General features: G+C 40.1%; 1 protein-coding gene across 8 annotated transcripts in view; it reads left to right on the top strand.

Annotated features, from left to right (window-relative positions):
- Positions 1-21,834, top strand: part of ARHGAP32 (Rho GTPase activating protein 32) — a 196,859-nt gene that overhangs the window by 58,356 nt on the left and 116,669 nt on the right. For all 8 annotated transcript variants that reach the window (XM_077306405.1, XM_077306406.1, XM_077306404.1 and 5 more), the window contains exon 2: positions 13,384-13,492. In XM_077306405.1, the coding sequence (XP_077162520.1) occupies positions 13,384-13,492 (109 nt within the window). The remainder of the gene's footprint in view (positions 1-13,383; positions 13,493-21,834) is intronic.

The following is a 21,834-nucleotide window of genomic DNA, read 5'->3' on the forward strand; positions in this document are numbered from 1 at the left end:
TCCTGCCTCTTATGCAGTGACCTAGCTGGCATCCCAGCCTGCCTTGTGGTGAGAACGGTACTAGGGAGCAAAAAGGATTAAGGCTAGGGTTCTTATGTTTACGTGTCACATTAAACCATTGTTAAGATCAAATAGCTTGCCATAGATGACCATAGTAACCAAAGTTGGTTTATTTAAACTTCGGTTTCGAAAGATATCTTGAAGCCTTAATTTGATCACAAATGCTAATATGAAGTATTGATCATTTTCAGTATTGACATGGCAAACGGTATGTGCAATCAATGAAAAATCTTGGCGGAGACAGGAACTGAATCTAGAAACAGACTCCAGCATGAAATAACTTATTTGATTTTTGTATGTTGTTTTGCTATAGGTATGATGTATTTGAATAAGAATCAAGCTATGAATCAGGGAGCCTTTCTGAGTAATAATTTTAACAGGTTTTTCTTCGCTAAGTTTAGAAGCTTAGGAAATTACAGATTCTCCGCATTATTTTTAGATGACACAAAATTGCAGATGCTCTAAGGACAATCTGTTTTTCCGTGTAATAAAACGTTGAAGAGAGTCACTTGAGTACCCTCTCTTGATTTCCATGTGTGGTATGAGCAGAGATGTAAAGCAGCCACTTCTCAAATCTAACATTTCAGTTTTTGTGATAGAGAATTTTAGCCAACAGGCTCACTTAAGGGAAGGTCAAATTTTATGATGGAATTCAGTCCTAAATGCTTCCGACTATCTCACCTGCCAAGGTGAACCCAGATTTGCCAGGAGTAGTGTATGATCTGCACCCAATTATAGTTATCCAGTGAGTGAATTTCTGTAATAAAGTTTGCTTGACTTGTGCCTTTTTTCAGTGAAAAATGAAAGATATTTTAGATGTGTGCCTTTTAAAAATAAAGTATTGGGGTTTGATAAAAACTCTATTTTAGGGTGATGTCTTATTTGTCTTTAGGAAGTACTCTCAAATTTTATCAGTAGGTATGCTGCCTTGATTATGAGACATTTTATAATTTACTTGTACTTTTATTTTGGCTCTTGAGGGGGCTTCTCAGCAGGTTTTTCCTTCTTGAATCACTTGCTGTTGAGCATTTTCTTTGAAGACCAGGGCTGCTATTGTGTTGAGAGTGTGTTGCTTTATTCCACGTTTTGTTTCATTTGGTTACCAAAATATCTTAAGCTAAACCTGCTTGAAAGCTTCTTGCTCTTTGTAACAAACCATAGAGGTTTAGCAGGCCTTTAGCCTACCGTATATACTCACATATAAGCTGAGTTTTACAATCCTTTTTTATAGCTGAAAAAGCCCCCCTCGGCTTATATGCGGGTCTAAAAAAAAAGCTGCCAGACAAGATAGGAGGGCGGGGGTAGGAGACACGTATACTTAACTGAAAAAGCAGATGCAGGAAGAAGCAGAGACGCAGCAAGCCCAGGAGGGACAGTGGGATAGGGAGGGAAAGAACACTCTCCGCCTCCCCCCCTCACTGCCTTAAGAAGGCTAGCACGAGGCTAGTACGTGCTGCTGCTGCTGCAGGAAACTCTGAAGCCTCTGTCTCAGAGGGAGAGCAGAGAGCAGAAGGAGGAAACGCCCCTAGAGGAAGGAATGGAAAGTGGTGGAAACAGAAAACCCAGCTAAGAAGAAGGGAATGGGATAAAAAGAAGGATTGGATATAAAAAGGCAAGAGGGGTCAGAGGGAAAGAGGGAAAACTTGAAGTCTTATAAGAAAAATTGTGTAGATCAAGCATGTTTCAACTAAACAGTTGTCTTCAGTAGTCTCTAAAAATAGTACTGTAATAAAAGTACATATGCATATATGATAAAATAGCAAGAGTATAAATACAGTGTATAGCTGGATTACTTTGACCCAGTTACTGTGATGGATATAGATAGGATCCCAGGATCTATGAAGGCTGGCACTTGTTGACTGAATCCTTTTTTCTCCTAGATTCTAAAATCTTGTACCAACCACATCAATGAGCAGTTGAACATCAGAAATCAGACACTAATTCATGATACTTTCCCCCAGCAGCTCAAACACGGAGTTAGCAGCCGACTCCTTAAAAAAATATCTTCAGAAAAATAATTTGGGCCATTATTAAGACTGGATAATATAGGGAAACATGGGGAGAAATCAGAAACAGACTAGTTCCAGGTAGGTCTTGAGATCTGGATCATTTTCAGTCCGGTTTCAGCCTGGCAGTGAGACAGAGACATCCCTGGTAGCCCTTCTCATAACCTCCATCTGAGTACAGACAAAGATGGTGAATTTTTCTCCCCTCCTACAGGATCTGTTGGCAACAAGTAGATCATGCTATCACACTGAGAAGTTAGGTAGCAGAAGGATGTTCCTTGTACTGGTTTAGATCATCATGGATGGGACTCAAAGGATTGCTGTTGAAGACCAGCTATCTTCAGCATGGGAGCTGTCATTTTTGGTTTCCAAAGGAGGCAGTCTTATCTCCCATGTTATTCAACTTCTCTGTAAAGCCTTTAAGAGAAAATCATTCATAGCTGTGGAGGTGGAGTTTATCAACATGTTGATGACACCCCACTCTATATCTCTCTAACTGAATCCCCCGATGATGTGGTAGAGGTCTTGAGCTAACGCCTTACTGCTGTGGTTAAGTGGCTGAAAGTGAACCAACTGAACCAAAATATCAGAAGTTCAGATTTCAAAGGGGGAAAATGCATTATTAGGTATATATATTTCCCTTTACAATAAGGATTAATTAGAATGGAGCTAGAAATCTTTATCCTATTTCCTGATTACTCCCCTGGAGAGTTGCTGCAGTGATGGGTTTAACAAAGTCCATTTCATAGGGATCTGGGCAGAGTCATTATTTGGAATAATAATTATACTGGTAATCTTGGCGGAAGCACGCTTACCTCTTTAGTGTTTGCCCCAAGCATCCTGGAACTGTTCAGTCTCCTGTAGGAAATGTTACTACTACGGTATTATTGTATCCAAAGACCAGCCAGTTGTGTGAACTATGTTCCTCATAAACCAGTCTCTCTTGATCTGTATGCGTATGTGAAAATAAATATTTGTCGTTTAAATTGCACCGTTAGGTAGGAGGTCAATCAGTCAATCAAATCAGAGGGGTCTGCAAAAGGTTCATATTTTCTGCCCTGGTAGTTATCCTTGCATCGTTGAAAAGATGTAGTGTCAGGACTGAGGGATGTTGATAGGAGAAAGACAGAGTTTATAAATGCTGTCTCCCTTCCCCACCCCCAACATTCACAAATTGCCATCTCTTTGATATACTTCAGTAGTGACATTACATAAGCATAGATGCTTGAGTAATTTGCTTTTGACAAAATGATGAAAAGCAAACTGAACTGGCTCATTTTGTGGTTCCTGCATTTATAATAGAACAAAGCTAGAAAATGCTTATTATGTACTGCTGAGGCAAAATGGATTTATGTTCATGCAGTTCAGATGAGAGAAGAATTTTACTTCAAATGTGTACTTCTAGGATTCATGGGAAATCCTTCAGCTTTACAAAATGTTTGTATCTTTCGTGTTTGATGTAAACTGCTCCGAGCCTTCGGTGAGGGCGGTATATAAATATAAATCAATAAATAATATGCAACTATGATTACATCTTCTAAGCCCTTTGGATCACTGGAATGCATGTTAAAAGATAATCACATATTTAAGGAGACCATATATATATAATTTGAGTGGAAGAGCAAGTACAAACTATGGTTAAAGTAACATACAGTAAACCTTAAAAAAGATAAATTTTCAGGTTTAATAATGGCAGCAGTCCCAAGAAATACATGCATGAATTAATTAGTTCTGAAAAAGCTCCTACAATTCTCTTCCCCCCATTAAATCCTCACTTTTAAAGTCTGTGGGGTAAACATCTGATTAACATGAGATAATTCAAGGATTAGTTAAATTGCTGTTCATTCATCTTATTTTTAGCCTTGGCAGGAAGCTGTAACACAGTAGTTTTTAAAGAAGGCCTTTGAGAGCTCTGCTGAGTCACTGGCTGCAATGATTTGCATTAAGGGAATGGAAATCCAGGACAGTGGACTCTATTCAGTAAAGAAAATTATGTCCAGAAGCTGCCATCCACATTGTGATGCTCATCCTGGCCTATTGAAATGGGCTTGCTTCTGTGCCTAGGATGGATGTTTGCATTCCCAAAACCACTTAGTTCTGTGTATATACAGCTGGGTAGCTTGCTTGTGTTTTCAGTAGTGTTTCAGTCTTTGCTCTGTCTTTTGCTGTATCTTGAAAGTAGCCACTGAATTTCTTGATATTCGTATTTCCTATGGCCAGTCTATGGTAAGCAACTGAGGTTCACAAGATCGCACAGGGGCTCATGGGAATTGTAGTCCATGGACTTCTGGAGAGCTATAGTTTGGCCACCACTGGATTCTAGCTCATTCCATTTTTGTCCATTCAAGTTCTTGAATATTTTACATTTCCAATACATTCTTATTTATAGTTTTCCACTCCTTCCCTTCTGGAATAGAATTTAGTGTCCATAAGGTTATCTGGGATTCTCAGGTTTCTGTGTGTTGTGATCCTCACTGAGTGATCTGGGGCCAGTCACCTCCTTTCAGCCTAGCCTAACTCACAGGATTGTTCTGAAGATAGACAAAATGGAGGAGGGGAGGTCCCTATATGTCACTCTAAGATCCTTGGAGGAAAAATGGAATTAGAATGTACTAAATAAAATGGCTGTAGGGCTGCTTGTGTTCTTAGCATTTAGCTTTGTAAATAACCAGCTGCTTTACTACCTCTGGCAAAGCCCCTTCATGAGATCGCATGGGGGAAATTTTTTTAAACGGCAAAGGAATCAATCCCATTTTGTCATGCTATTATGCCTCAAATGGCTGCCTACATCCTCATGAAGTTGGTCCAGCGGCACCTTTAAGACCAACAAAGCTTAATTCTTTATATACGGTTTTGTGTGCATGCCTGTTTCTTCTGAAGTATGCATACACGCAAAAGCTTATCCCCAGAATTATACATTGGTTATTGCTTATTGCTTCAGACCAACATGGCTATCCACTTGAATATTATGGGTAGACAGGCCAGTAAATATTTTGTGGGCTAGTAACTCTTGCAGACTGTTAATTTTGAAAGGAGTTTTGATTAACAGTGAAACATTTTGTGTACATAAGTAAATGAGTCCTGTTTGTCTTTTAGAACAGGGGTAGTCAACCTGTGGTCCTCCAGATGTCCATAGACTACAATTCCCGTGAGCCCCTGCCAGCATTTGCTGGCAGGGGCTCATGGAAATTGTAGTCCATGAACATCTGGAGGACTACAGGTTGACTACCCCTGTTTTAGAAGATTACTGAGCCAACATGGTGCAGTGATTACAGTGCTGCATTAGGATTTGCAGGACCTAGGATTGAATGATGTAGGTTAGGCTGGGTGACCTTGGGCTAGTGACTCTCAGCCCAACCTACATCATTAGGCTGTGAAGATAAAATGGCGGAGACCAGAACATTGTAAGCCAGTTTGGATCCCCACCGGGGGAAACACTTGAGTATAAATGAGGTAAATTAAAAACTACTGCTATTTTCTGGCAGTGAGTTTGTTTTATTTAAAGCATTTCTATTGCTGCCTTTCCATCCAAACAGGATCTCCCATGTGGCAAACATCAAGACATGTCGACATTAAAACAGCATTTAAAATATAATAAAGTCTATATTAAATAATTAAATCATTTAATAAAACAGATAAACACAGAGATACATTTGTGCTTTATAGGGTCATAATTGGCTTAGTTTCAATGGAGATGTTATTTCTAAAATGATATGAGGTTAGGTGCTCTGCACCACATCCCTCTGCTGAAACAGAATAACAACATTAGCCTACCTTATTATGGAGTCGTAGTGACTCCAGACAAGTAAGTACAGTACTTTGGGAAAGGCTTTGTGAATTAATACTCTTTATATACATTTTGCTTTTCTTATTATTTGTTCATTTTGCAGAGCAGCTATGTTTTAGTTGTTTCCCCCCCCCCCCCGCCCCCAGATTCTCCTGATGCAACAAAAATAAATCTGGAGCTTCAAGTAGATTGGTTCTGCCTGTTTTCCTTGATTTTTCTAACTAGTGTGAGTGGCATCCGTTTTCCTTCAATAGTACCCCATTCCTTGTGTGGGGCATTCACTAGCAGGGTCGTTCTATTATTCTGGTTCCTTTGGATAGTATTGCATGACATTGTTCTTCCAGCACTTTTAAAGGCTTCCAAGACAGATATTTCCTGAGATTTAAAACATGAGCTGCCATGACAGATAGCTACATTTCTGTACATCGTATCATCCTTTCAAGTGAAATTATTTACGTAATCGCCCATGGACAGTTTTACACCCTAGCATTTTAAAAAGCAAAACAAAACTCCGAATTGGGACTGTCGTATTTGTTCCAAGTCTTTGAAGTCCTTTTTATTCTTGTTCAGGAAAACATTTCATTACGCATCAGTGTAGTTCAAAAATGATTAAAAGGCTTCTGTTGACATTCTTTGTGTTGTACTGGGTAGTGTAAAGTGGTGAAGGATATTAGAGTAACAGATTTCTGTGGACTCAAAGCAGCTCACATTTTTCTCTTCCCCTCCAATCCGTCCTCACAAGAAACCAAAGAGGTAGGTTAGGCTGAGAATTTGTAGCTGACCCAAGATCACTTAGTGAGCTACTTTGCAGAATGGATACTTCAGCCTGGGTATCCCATAGGAGTATGTTTGGATCCACCAGAACTGAAAAATGGATCCAAAAGGGTTTTGGTTTTTTTTTGTATTATCCAGGAGAGAAGTGGGAGAAAATAGATTTTGGAATTATCAGCAAAACCAAGCTGCTCTGCAGAGGCTGCAGGCAGAACCTTCCTAGCAGGATTGACTCCTCAGTGAATTCTGTTGGGCGATTTGGGCTAAACTGGGCTGCTCAGCTGAACCCCAGCTGAGCCCGTGGGCACCTGAGTGGGTTTTGCTGGGCATCCCGGTAAATCAGGCTGCTCAGTAGAGCCCCAGCCAAGCTGCTTGGTGAGCTCTGTTGCAGGCTGTCCAGCAGAGTCAGAGACTTCTACCCATAGGATTGGTGCATGGATTTAAACCAGGTTGCCCAGCAGAGCTCGCCAAACAGCTGATTCTATGATTATATGACCCTGCAGGAGAGTTCTCCCTGTAGGACTGGCTGCTTGGAGAGCTCTTTTGGGCTGTCCAATTTAAAGGGACTGCCTAAAAGAGCCCCAGCTGAGTTTGTTTTCAGTTTTCAGATCTCAGTTGTTTTGAGCAGCTTTGCTACTGTTTTTTTCTCCATTTCTGTTTTGGGTCCTGGTCTATTGGACTTCAAAAAACTGGAATTTCTAAAAAAAATTGGATCCGAATACTTGACCGGTAGTGGGCTCCAGGGATGTTTTTGTATGGGGGACCCAGAAATTTTTCTTGGTTCAATAGCCTTGAACCAAAAAAAATATTGAGAAAAAAATTGCAGACCCTTAGAATCCCAGACTCTATTATGATGTTGGAATCTATAGCATATATTACATTCTTTGAGCTTCTCTATTTTGGGATGTAGTAAAAAAGAGCAGACTAATACAGTTTGTCTGCTAATACAGATAGTCTGCTTTTACAGACAGATTAATGGAAGAAGATGAATTAAATTTCATCATTAGGTAGGAGGTCAATCAGTCAATCAAAAATTTATTGCAGTCTTTGACCAAAATGAATCATAATACAGAAAAAGAAAACCCATTAGGTAGTGACCTTCCAGTTCTCTCTCAGTAAACAGAACTTTTATCTCTTTTTATTTACTTTGTGTGGGAAGGCCGCTCAGGGAAAATGTGTACTTCTGCATTTGTGTTAGTTCTGCTCCTGTGGGCACTCAGGTTAGTAGCTTGTGTTAAGCATCTTGCTAATGGCCAAATCTTTAGGAAAGTAGGTTGCTCTAAATAAGGGAAATATTACTCAGCTTCAGTCACTGGAGAATGTGAATGAATACTGGTATCCTTTCAAGCCAGTGATTTATTATTCAGGCAGGAAGTAAGAAACTGTAACGTGTTTTTCATCTCCTTTTCCATCTGGTAAATGAAATTAGTAACACTTTAACACATCTCAGTGGCCCTTGTACCTTGTTTCACAAAGGTGGAGTCTTTTCAAAGAAATACGGTAATTAGTATTAAATTCTTGCCTACATGGGCTCATGACAGCATAAAAAGCAGTGAAAGGGTGGTAGTTTGAATGACCTTCAGTAGGAATGTCCTTTTATCTTTTTCTGGTGATATAATGAATACAGCCTGAGGCTTAGAAGAGATAATTGCTTGGCACAGGTGTACTTGTGGTTCTCCTGAAATTGCCTTTCCTTGTTTACAAATTGCTGTGTATGCCGATACACTATTCCTTTAATAACTACATAGATGAGTCTCTGATGGGATGTTCCTATTAAGTAGATTTGCAAGCAAATTTATTTTTATCTCTCATTAGAATGCACAGACTTTCCCTTCCTCCAGTAATGTGTACCTCTTTTCCCATAATACCTTCCAGGAATGCAAAAAAGAAAAAAAAAAGAAAAGAAAAAAAATCAAATTATGCAACCCTATCACACTTGAAATCTTCAAAATTCTTTTGATTACAATTAAGACTTGTTATTTCAAACATAGCTTGGCCACTTGCTAAATTACTCTCCACTACCACTGTTTGGAAGGCCATCGAAATACAGCTTGGTGTAGTGTTTAAGAGTGGCAGCCTCTAATCTGGAGAACTGGATTTGATTCCCTGCTCTTCCACATGCAGCCAGCTGGGTGACCTTGGGCCAGTCATCATTCTCCAAGCTCTCTCAGCCCACCTCCCTCACAGGGTATCTGTTGTGGGGAAAGGAAGGGAAGGCAGTTGTAAGCCGCTTTAAGACACCATCAAATAGCAAAAAGCAGGGGATAAAAACCAACTCTCCTCCAGCATTAGTCAATATTGGACATTGCACAATAGCATACAGTAAGCAATTCAGGAGTCATAAGTGTTTGCCATAACGACACTGTATGAAGCAAGTGTATGGTGTACCACAGGAATAAACAACTTTAAAGGGGATGAGATTCATAGGGGATAGGTCTGTCAGTGGCTACTAGCCATGGTGATGGAGGGGAACCTTCACATTTGGAGACACTAAGCCTCTGAATCCCAAATCTAGGAGGCAGCATCAGGGGAAGGCCTCAGCCTCTATGCCCTGTTGTTGGTTGTCCAGAGGAACTGGTTGACATCTCTGTGAGACAAGATGCTGGACTAGCTGGACCATTGGTCTGATTCAGCAGGGCTTATACTTCCACAAACATGATATATTAAGCATCTCTTAGGTTTTGCTGATCTGTTTTGCTAAAAATGTGGCTAGTCCATAAGAATGAAGGTGTGGAAAAAAGTGGACTGATATTCAAGTAAAGGATTCAGGATTTTGTTTGAGATGGCAAGGTTCCTTTATGAGTTGTAAACATGCAACCCCCTCCCCGCCCAAGGATATTAATTGTTGCATTCTCCAGAGCATTAGGGGAGTGTGTGTGTGTGTTAAGTGCTGTGTTCTTAATTACAGTGAGCAGTATCTTGAAAGACAAGCACTTTTGTTTCTCAAGTATATGCCAGCTTTGAAGTTATTAAATTGACGCATCCAAATTAGGTTTTAGATACTGACCTTTCTATTGTCTTTTTTCATGAAGATGCAGTTGCTATTTATTTAAAGTTGGATAACTTTGATCTTCAGTGATCACTTGACAAGTGGCAGAATATTTAAATATCTCACAATTTGGCCTAACTGACATCAGGGAGGTTGCACTTTAGCCAAAACACTTTTAACCTGAACAAGCTGTCTATCCTTAGAAGCTATTAATTTTCTAATACAATTTGGGTTACACTAGATAAAATCCCAGAAAGGGATTTAATTAATTTATTTATTTATTCAAAGATCTATACCTTGTGTTTCTTCATTATTCAAGATGGATACTAATAATAGTTTTTTAAAAGTTCCAGATAAAACCGATACGGCTACCATTTGAACCAGATAAAACCAGAATAAAATAATTAACCCCAAATCTCCTTCCTTTCCTCCCTTAAGAACTGTCTGATATTCCAACCTGTTTTATACAGTTATAAAATTAAATGAATCTTTAACAATCTGAAACATGTGTAAAACTTAGTTATAAATGCGAGCTCTGGAAAATGTAACTAATATCTTTTAATTAGAGGACTCTTAACATAATCTGAAAGTTCATTGTTTACAGCAGTGATTCTCAACAGTGATCTGCAGGAGCTCTGAAGTGGCATGGTATTTTTTTTTGGGGGGGGGGGTTGAGCTGTCTTCTCAGCCTTGACTCTTCTTTCCGGCCTACATGAGGCAGATCCACCATAGTAGTAGTAAAGGTTGGGAGAGGGAGCAAAAGAAGGGCTAAGGGTGTGGGTAGTGGTGTCACTCCTGGGGAAGTGGCAAGCTGACATCATTTCCGAGGCTCCTCGAAGTCTGAAAAAATTAGAATAAATCACATTGATTTTCAGAGAGACAATTTAGGCATTCCCTAGGCATTAAAGAAAGAAGCACCAAAGACAGCTGAGGGAACGAAGGCACTGTAAGGGTTATCACGATTTGACCTGTGTAGATGATGAAAAGCAGAAATGGACAACTGGCATTGCCATGCAGCATTTAATGTATAAGGCTGGATTTTATCAACTCATAAATACAATAAACACTATGGCATGCACTCCGAAAGGAAGAATCGATGCTGAGTTTTATTTGCTCTCTCTTTATTTTCCTTTTGTCTCATTCCCTTTTTTGCTATTACGTACTATTAGAAGAATATATGCCTGTGGGCAGAGTTGTATCTCTTTAAAAAGCAAGCTTGGTGCCTGGTATAATGATAGGTACAGAATAAGGAATAAATGATTATATTGGTATACAATAACACTAATGAGAATGATTAATGGTTTCTCCCTAAGGGTTCTAAATCACTTTACCAAAAATGGAAGGCAGATCATTATCCTTATTCAGCGGGCATTTTCCAGTTTGGTATTTTAAATTGTAGTGTGTTAAAATGCATGTTTAGTTGGAAAAGCCATTTGTTGAGCTTTAATCTTAATTTTTCTGGCTGCTTAATGAAAGTAGGCAATATCTTTGCGGATTCTGCTCCTTATGGTTGGAAATAGCAAATATCTTCCCACTCTTTCTCTCTGCCCACTCTCTGCATCTAGGGTGGGTAAAACTACAACAGCTCTTCTCTAAAGTGATGGATTACATGACCTCATGGGTCATTCTCATCTCTAGATCGTATGCTTGTCTGACAGTTCCAAGGTTTTATTTCACATAATTCAGAGGATAGTGCCTATTGGTGCGTCCCTGAGCTTGCCAGTTAAGAGTGCTTCAATTGATGTACTTATTTTTTTTCGTTAAACCCGATTTCAGATTAGCTACAGCAGCATGGTAAAAATATTGTCACTTGAACCTCCTTGATCAAACACATAGCAATGAAAATTAATTGTAACCATGCTCGGAAAACTGCTTTGTTGCTTTAACTCGCCAAAACTCTGGGTTCATCTGAGCAATACATGCCAAATTTTTGTACTGGTCAAAACCATTCGTTCAAATGTTGTGTTCTAATGGAACATCATTTGAAGGGGTTTCACTGTAATGCTTTGCATACCAAAGTTGCTGCCGTCTACATGCCAAAAGAAGAAGGGAAAAAAGAAACTTGAAGTCAGTGCTTTTTAACTTCCTGTCTTCAAGGAACTAACTTTCAGTAAACTTACCTGAAAATTATCATTTGTGATTACAGTAAAATATTCTGGGGTATATTTAAAGGTCCTGAACTGGATGGCTCAGGCTAGCCCTATCTCATAAGATCCTGGAAGCTAAGTCGGGTCAGCCCTAGTTATTATTTGGGTGGGAGATCACCAGTGAAGCCTAAGGTTGATACCCAGAGGCAAGTAATGGCTAAGCTTCTCTGACTGCCTCTTACCTTGAAAACCCTGTAGGGTTATCATGTCTGTTGTAGCTTGATGGCAGAAAACAACAACCAAAACAGCAGGCACACTCAGATGTGAGGTGGATGTTAGCCAGGCCCTTTGGCCCTCCTGGCTAACATCCCAAGGACAATTAAACGCCCTTCAGAACACACCCACAGTGTGGTGGTTTGCAAGCTTTGCCTTTCTGAGAAGCTTTGTTCTTATCATTAAGGAACCCTGAGTTCCTTAATGATTTCCTAACTTGGCGTATGCATTGGTGTATGTACCCAAGCTGAAAATATACCTGAAAAATACATTACTGGTGTTACAGGTTCCCAAATGTATCCAGGTTTTCTCAGGAAAACAACAGTAACAACAAAAGCCTGAGGACATCCTGGATATATTCAGGAATTTTGGGTAGATCTGAAAACAGCGGGGGCAGGAGCAGATTGCTCTCGCCTGGCCTCTGTTTAACAGTCAGCCCAGGGATCAGCTAAGCGTTCCCACCGCTTTGGCTGTGGCTGGGTTCTCTGACAGTCCAGTTTAAACCAGGCTGCACGAGAAGCCAGCTCAAGGTCAGCTGGGATGGTGGGGATTTAAGAGCTCTCTGCTGGCAGAGCTCTGCACTGCCCTCTCCTTCACAGCAGGGCAACCCTGCCAGGATTGCTGTGCTTGCAGGGAGCTGGCAGCTTGCTGCAGGCACAACACTGTGCTTCCATCTTCTGTAGTTTGGTTTAAACTGGGCTGCAGGAAAAGCCAACCCATCCCTAGGATAGGACTAGGATAGGATAGGACTAGGATAGGCATTTTTAAACTCCATTTTTCTGTGTTATTTCGATTTAGGATTGTTTGGGAATCTCGAAATTTGTTTGTGTCCAATAGATGCAAACTCAAAATTAACCCCCCACCCCCCAAATTTTGCACACCCTTATTCCTAGCCATCAAATTTCTGGTCTTGTGTTAATATTAACCATGATTTGCAATGGTAGTGGGTTCTGATTTATTCTATCTGCTTTATCATGCAATCTGCATATTCGTAAAGGTAATTTTAACTGGAAGTCAAATGTGGCAAAGAGATTTAACAGTTCTGTAGTGGAAAACTAGAGTCAGTATGGGTTTATAGATATCAGTATGGATACCTGGTATAGATTAGTCAACTACAACCACCTTTATTGGCATAAAATATAGATTAGTCTAGGTCAGGGGTAGTCAAACTGTGGCCCTCCAGATGTCCATGGATTACAATTCCCATGAGCCCCTGCCAGCATTTGCCAGTAGTCCATGGGCATCTGGAGGGCCGCAGTTTGACTACCCCTAGTCTAGGTGTATGGGAGAAGAGAACTGTTTGGCAAGGTGATAGTAAAGATTAACAGGTTCTTTTATAAACATAATCATATTCAAAATAACCCAAACTTCAAAATTTTAAATATTCTAATGAATGTTTATTTTGTCTAGGATGATGAAGTCTTCTTTACATGCAGAAGAGGATGATTTTGTGCCAGAGCTTCAGAGAAGTATTCATCCCCGTGAAAGGCCAGATTGGGAAGAGACGCTCAGTGCAATGGTAAACTTTATTTTGTTTTATATGCATTGCTGTCTATCAGCTTTAATATGTTCCTCTTGATCAGGGGTAGTCAAACTGCGGCCCTCCAGATGTCCATGGACTACAATTCCCAGGAGTCCTTGCCAGCATTCGCCAGCGAATGCTGGCAAGGGCTCCTGGGAATTGTAGTCCATGGACATCTGGAGGGCCGCAGTTTGACTACCCCTGCTCTTGATATATGTTTTTCGCTTTCAAGTCATTACATGGCTTCCATTATAGGAATAATGAACGATGTTCATTTGCTTGGCAGTGCCACCAATAAAGGAGAGGATGAGATGTGGTGCCTTTTAATTTTGCACTGTGCCCTGAAGCATGACTAATGATTCTTTAAATGCTCCTAATGTTGCAGTGATTTCCAGTCTGCATGAACTTCTTGTTTTCAGCTAGAAGCCATTGGTGTACAAGAAATAATTTTTCCTAGTGGAAACACTGTCTTCAACTTACCAGATTAAAGAACAATGAAAGAACAAATCTTATTAACATAATACTGGTCTGGCCTGCCAGGGGGGGGGGGTAAGAACCCCCTTGAATAACTTGATTTCAATATATGTTTTTCAAAGTTGTTCAAAGGTTCCTTCAATGTCATCAGTCAATAGGCTGATTCTTTAAAATTTCAACCTGTTGTTGCAATTTCTTCCTTATATGTTTAGCGAGTATGCGGAGAGAACAGTGGAATAATGATAATTGAATTCCTTTTTTTACATATTTGATTGTCTCTGTGTGTAAGATGAAAACTGATTGAGCCTTAAAAATACTTCTTCTTCTTCTTCTTCTTCTTCTTCTTCTTCTTCTTCTTCTTCTTCTTCTTCTTCTTCTTCTTCTTCTTCTTCTTCTTCTTCTTCTTCTTCTTCTTCTTCTTATTATTATTATTATTATTATTATTATCATCATCATCATTATTATTCAGTTTATTTCCCGCCACTCCCTTGCGACTCGTGGTGGGTCACAGTGTCTTAAAACCCCATTTAAAACCCCATTAAAAGATATAAAAGCACTCCCAACATGGCGGAAAAAGAGAAGTAAAAACCCGACTCCCACCCCCACTACTAGCGGAGAGAACAAGGAGGTTCTTTCTTTCTTTCTTTCTTTCTTTCTTTCTTTCTTTCTTTCTTTCTTTCTTTCTTTCTTTCTTTCTTTCTTTCTTTCTTTCTAGTTCTAGTAACAAGCATTTCAGATTTTTGTTCTCTCTCTGTCTTAAGTCTGCTATTTTTCACTATGAATTTTAATCGTTAGTGCTTCTATTGTATAGTGGAGTAACAGAAAACATCCAGTTTCCTTCAGCTTAGTGGTTTATTATTTCACACTGAACTTCTGGGAAGGTAACTTGGCTTGAAAAGGAAGGCATGCTAGATTACTTCACTAAAACTGTTTCTTGTCCAATTAGGCCCAAGACTGTCCTGGCCTATTCAGATCAGCCCAATCTTGTCAGGTCTTGGAAGCTACGCAGAATTCATTAATATTGTTGCTGCTGAGCCATGGTTATGACACAGAGGTTGGTTATAGATACATATACATAAATATAGATACATAGGAAAGGCCAAGGTTAGCTTGGCTAGTATTCAGATGGGAGACTGCCAAGGAATCTCAGGGTTAACATGGAGGCAGGCTGCAGCAAAGCACTTCTGAACATGTCTCACCTTGAAAACCCTTTGGAGTCACCATAAGTCAACTGTGACTTGCTGTCAAAAAACAAAACAAAAACAGCCAGTTGGTATAGGTCCAGCAGTCCTGCACATTACTAACAAGGAAGTAAACTGTGCCACCCCTGCTCACACTGACGCCATCTACATTAGCCTCTTAAAGAGACAGTAAAGAACAGTTTCTCTCACATTTCTCCACTCCCAAGACTGTTTGGGACCATGTATGTGCATCCATACACATATACAATGTTCTTTTTGTAACTTTCACACGTTTGGTCTAGTTTCATTTTGGTGGGATACTGTGCATCAAGATTATATGGATCATTTATTAGTTGTGATTAATCAATGCCAAAAGTTTTCCTGTTTCTGCTCGGACTTTTTATCTTCTATTCCTTATATAAACTGACAACATCAAATCTGAATTTTAGAATGTGGACATTTCTACTCTGTTAGCATTCACACCTGGAATTGTGGATAGAATGTTTGGACTTAGGCCAGGGGTACCAAAAACCCTTGCTTTTGGTTTCTTCACTGGCCCAAGGCAAGTCATTGTTGCTTAGTCTAACTTTAGATTCAAATGAGTAGCCATGTTGGTCTGAAGTAGTACAAGCATTCGAAAGCTCACACCTTGAATAAATCTTTGTTGGTCTGAAAGGTGCTACTGGACTCTGATTTTTTTAGGCTAACTTTGTAAGTCTGATTTTGTGGATGTACTGTTCCCTTTTGCCTGAGTATACCACTTTGAGTTCACTGTATTGCAGAAGACTAGAATGCATATTACAAATTTGCTGTTGCATGCCCTATACGATGTCATACCCTCTCAAACATGTATGATAGATAAAACATAGTAGCAATAACAGCAAACCAGGTATATGGTTTATCCATTATGCCATGCTCTTGTGTCACAGAGGAAATTGTGTGGTCACTGAGATTCATTAAACGATGCCAAAAGTCTCAAGATCACCCACATTATCACGATAGATTAAAGTAAAAAGTGAGAATTTCTGTCCTGTACCATTTGAAGAAAGGGGAGAGATTCTTTAGGGGAGATGGGAAGAAGGAACATTTTGCAGCATTAGCTAATAAGGTTCCAGTGAAACAGCATATCAGTTATGAAGAAGGAGAATTGGTTTTTGTACTCTACTTTTCACTATCTGAAGGACTCTCAAAGCAGCTTATAATCACCTTTCTGTCCTCTCTCTGTAACAGATATCCTGCGAGGTAGGTGGGGCTAAGAGAACTCTGACAGAACTGTTCTGTTAGAACAGCTCAGACAGGACTGTGACTAGGCCAAAGTCACCCAGCTGGCTGCATGTGGAGGAATGGCACATTATATTAGAGGCTGCTGTTCTTAACCACTACATCAAGCTGATATACATAGCAGACAGATCAATAAGTTTTCATTTGAAATGATGTTTGAGAAAGATACTGAAAGAAAATAAACTTATATAAGCCATTTAGGGATGAAAGTGAGATTGTAAAAGGGGAGTTCATTATTTTTTCTATATTAACTTTTTAAATTTTATTTTGACCTTCCTGAAAGATTTTGGCCAATTTACTTAATGTATTTGTTCCTTAATTTTTCCATTTGTATGATTAAATAAGTATTGGCATACATTACCTGCATGCAATGCATTATAATTAATTTATATTCAAAATGTTGAAGGGCTGGACTTTGCTTGCAGATCCTTAGGAACACTTGAGTGGCAGAAATATGTGCTTACAGCTTCTTTTGTTTTGAAAAGAAGAGTTCAGTGTAATATAGAAGAAACTGAGTTAGCTTGCAAGTCAGTATGGTAGGTGGAAATTGTAGTAGCCATCAATTCCTGGGAGCAAGCAACGTTCTTTTCTGTAGGAACTTCCTGCATTTCTTTCTTTCATTACCCGCCACTCCTGAGACCAGCTTGTGGCGGGTTACAGTCATTCCAAATAAAAGTAAAACCGTATTAAAAACCCTCTGGACATAAAAATACAACAAACAGAACTACAAACCAGAAAACCAGAACATGGTGGTATTCAGCTCCCAACTAACTGAGGGGTTAGAAGAGGGAGCATAGATGAGCATAGATGATAGATGCTATATTGCTACCCCTCTACACACCAGGAGGCCCAACAGATCTTATCGCCACGCTGAGAACAAAATCAGTTCCATATAGGGTAGAACTCGCGGCCAGTCAGATGCACCAACCAGAGAAACAGAGTGTGAGGATCATGTTGCGAGCCCTTACTGTTTGTTCCCACCTCTCAGTCCTTTGAGACATACTGCTTCTGAATGCTGAGGTTCCATTTAACAACCACAACAGCTGAATCACAGACTCACAGAACCATAGAGTTGGAAGGGGCCACACAGGCCATCTAGTCCAACCCCCTGCTCAATGCAGGATCAGCCCAAAGCATCCTAAAGCATCCAAGAAAAGTGTGTATCCAACCTTTGCTTGAAGACTGCCAGTGAGGGGGAGCTCACCACCTCCTTAGGCAGCTGATAAGATGTAGTTACATTTTAAAACCCCCCCTCTCAGAGGGAAAATCCATAAAGCAAATTTAGATAGAAGGAAACGCGCCTCTTATTGACCGGACTATAATATTGCTGCCATTTCAAGCTGTGATTTAATTGCCGAAAACACACACCTACTAGTATAGTTTGCTTTGCAAGCGAGTGTGCAAAATGTCCCTGAGGGTCAGCACATTAATGGTTGGATTGTTACAAAGTTGCTCTTGATATCCAGTGTTGTGATTGTCCATGCAATTCAGCTGGACTCTGACGTTCCTCCCACTGTCAATTAATTGTTTTAATTCCAAAAGATTTGTCATACAGAATGTTTCGTTTTTATGACACCCTCAGCCTTCATTTTACGGAAGGCCACCTCATCTGTCATGCTGCATTATTTTCTGTCAGCCCAGCATTGGTGCTTTGTATACCTAGAACTGCTTTGCAGAGGCCGATGCAGAGAATTGCCGTTTTTCTTCCCCTCTTTGAAGCTGCATCCCACATACATTTACCTTGGCCTGAAGTATCCGTACATTGGCACGGATAGAAAGCAGCAAAGGTTATTTGCTCTGAATGTCTTTTTATGATGTGAATTAAAGAAGAAACGGAACAAAGTGTTTTGAGGCCATTTGTCTTTTTTTTTGATGCACTGCACCCTTGGGTCTTGTTCGTTTGGCAAATCCCTCACTGCTCCTTCAGTTAACCTAATGCAGCTCTTTCCTTTTTTCGACTAGCTGAATCCTTAGAGCAGGGGTAGTCAAACTGTGGCCCTCCAGATGTCCATGGACTGCAATTTCCAGAAGCCCCTGCCAGCGAATGCTGGCAGGGGCTTCTGGGAATTGTAGTCCATGGACATCTGGAGGGCCACAGTTTGACTACCCCTGCCTTAGAGCATGGAAGCATTATCCTGTAATTTAAGCATGCCAGTAACATTAATAATTTCTGAATTTCTGAATGTATGGCATGCTTCATGGAGATGTACGGATACCTCCATTCTCGAAGGGGCCTCTTTATAACTATTTGATTGATAGAAGCCCATTCACAGCTGTGTTTACCAAGCAAAGAAATAAAACATGTCACTCTTCACTGAAGATGGTCTTTTGTGCTGTGTGTGCTAATGCACCTATGTTTTAGTGAGTGAACGTACCCGCTGTTTATTTTAACACCGAAATGTAGTTCCTTCTAACCTTTACGCGAGACGGCGAGATTTATTAATGGCTAAATTATGATTTGTACTCCTCAAGCACTTTAACGCCTGCAAAAGAGCATGAAGACAGTTCTGGATAAAACAGTCTATTAAACGGCCATTTGGAAAAGAGAAATAGGATAGACATCTGCGTCAGATAACGAATTTGTCAGAAGGGGGATGACAACAAATAAAGCGTAGATGGGAAATGCATACAGGTAATATGCCACTTTGAACTAGTAAGTGGGTTAATTCTCCATGGTGCTAGCATAGGAATAGAATCTCTGCTTTTTAGCAGTGGATTTTGGTATCGCTTGGACTGTTATCTGTGATAACGCTTGCTTATCTGAGGCATTTATCTTCATGAATGTTGGGTTTGCAGTAACAGATGTGTTCCTGTAGAGTTAAAAAATGTCTGAAGCTATCACTTACTCTGTTGTCTGTTCTGAACTAAGGCAGGTATTTCTGGTTTCTGTGATAAAATCAGACCCAATTAAATCAAAAGTCCTGAGCTAAAGAAATCTGGGATGGTTAATCAAGGAAAGTGTCAGATTGAGAAAACCTGAGAAAACCCCCAATGGACACTTATAAGGTTTATATTAGCTTAGCCTTAGCATGTTGCTTGCACACTCTCATTGTGTTTCACAGAAAGTATGATCTGATGGGAACATTACTTTTGAGTTAGAGAAGGCAGCAATTAGTTTGTATACCCAAGGCACCTTGGGTAATATACAGAGTAATAGTTTTATGGAGGGAAAAAAATCCATGTAATAAAATTACTAAATGGTGTTATCAGGGCTAGCCCAAAACATTGCGCGAGCTTTCAGATTTTCAGTCTCAGAACTCTTCAGCAGGCAGATATTACAAAAATTTTGCAATGAAGGGGAAAAAAAACATAACCAGATTTTCCCAAGTGTAGACCTAATAAATCTGTGGGCAGCCAGAGCAATTCATTCCAGTTATAATTAAGGCTATTAGGTTATGTACTCAGATATGATTTATTAGAACTGCATTGATACAAGCTAATGCAGTACTGCTGGCCTTAGAAAAAAGGTAACTTTCAATCACAACAAGTGCTAGCTTATATTGTCCACCTTTTGTAGGTTGAGGTGCTTATCTTGTGTTCCAAGTACAAAATCTACCTCCTCTGCAGCTGAAGAAAATATGTTGCTTAGTTCTAATACATGTCCTGAAATGCAAACACCTTTTCCCAGTGGGGACTTAAGACAATAACATAATTGGTATGGTAGCTTCTGTTGTCTTATCAGTATTGGCCAAGTAAAAAGATTCATTTATGTCATAATAATTACTGTAGCCTGGGAAGCTTCTAACATTTTCATTGGAAGAGAATCAACAATGGCGAACAAATCTAAATTATCTAGTGAAATTTTGCCGTAGCAGTCTTTCAAAGCTGTTTTTGTTTTGTTTTTTTACAACGCAGCATATGTCAGCCATTTTGCAAAGGAGGCATTCTTTATGTTGAGAAATCTGCGTCATGAAAAATGTAGAAACTGAAACACACAAAAAATCTCTGTAATGCACTCAAATTGAATTAACTGGATTGCTGTTAGAGAGGCTGCCTATTTACATACATGTCCCTGTATTGTCCTCATGTGCAGAATATGACACTTCAGGAAGAGCTTGCACACGATCTATAGTCATCTTTGGTCTCATGATGAACACAAATGGGAAAATTTGTCTTCAGGAAGTATTTTAATGCCAAGATATGTGCCAGGCAGATGCATAGTGATAACTCTAAGTTAAGCAAAGTGCTGTTAATGTTCTAGGAGAATTATAGGTTGGGACTGAGCAACTGTAGCATGAAAGGAGCATTTTATGGTTCAAGTGCTACTGAGTCAGTTGTAACGATGCTGTAGCAGTTATGAATTCGACACAAACCTTCCTAATGTATTCGGGAGCACAGTGTGAAGAACCCTGTCTTGTGCTAGAGGTGGGGAGTGGGGTTAGTAAGAACATTTATAATGGGATGTTTCAAGTCAGATGCACCCCTTGGCACTGCATGAGACTGATCAGTCAGAATGGGGAGCTTTGGGAAAACCTTTATTTGGGCATTTGAGTAATAACAATATTATTGTTCCAAACACACAAATCAGGCCTATGCAATCCTTATGTATTATTTTCTGAACATCATAATCTACAGATTCAAATGGTCTGAAGTTAACACAATAAAATCAGAGTCACTCTTCCTCAGATTGCACTCGAAAGCTCATGCTTTGAATAAATCTTTATTGGTATTAAAGGTGCCACTGGACTCTGATTTCGTTTTACAGTTGTGAAGCTACTACACTAAAAAAGCCCAAGGCTGTGAGCTGCTACATTGCTGGAAACTTTGGCTATGTCTGAGTATAGCAGATGGCAGCGTTCTTACCTTTTCCATAACCGTACCAAGGAGCCTCTTGTGGCGCAGAGTGGTAAGGCAGCAGACATGCAGTCTGAAAGCTCTGCCCATGAGGCTGGGAGTTCAATCCCAGCAGCCGGCTCAAGGTTGACTCAGCCTTCCATCCTTCCGAGGTCGGTAAAATGAGTACCCAGCTTGCTGGGGGGGGGGGGAACGGTAATGACTGGGGAAGGCACTGGCAAACCACCCCGTATTGAGTCTGCCATGAAAACGCTAGAGGGGGTCACCCCAAGGGTCAGACGTGACTCGGTGCTTGCACAGGGGATACCTTTACCTTTACTTTTACCAAGGAGCAGAATTCACCATTCTAATCAACGTCCAGTAATGGCTCAGTGGTGTCTCTTTCGTGGCGACCCATTAAAAGGTCATTGTGTTTCTAGTGGAACTGAACAGTGAGCATGGCAGAAGAATGTCAGGGACAACATTTCCTTGTCAGAAAGATGTGCCTTGCCTTTTATAGCAGCCAGTAGTGGTGCCTCATAAGAGAAGGTGCAGTCTAAAAGGCGGGGGCTCGTGCATGATAATTAAGACCTAGCTGCAGCAGCTGTCAAGTTTTGCCATCACTTGGCT

Source organism: Paroedura picta, chromosome 12 (assembly GCF_049243985.1).
Source record: "Paroedura picta isolate Pp20150507F chromosome 12, Ppicta_v3.0, whole genome shotgun sequence".
In the NCBI taxonomy this organism is placed as follows: domain Eukaryota; kingdom Metazoa; phylum Chordata; class Lepidosauria; order Squamata; family Gekkonidae; genus Paroedura; species Paroedura picta.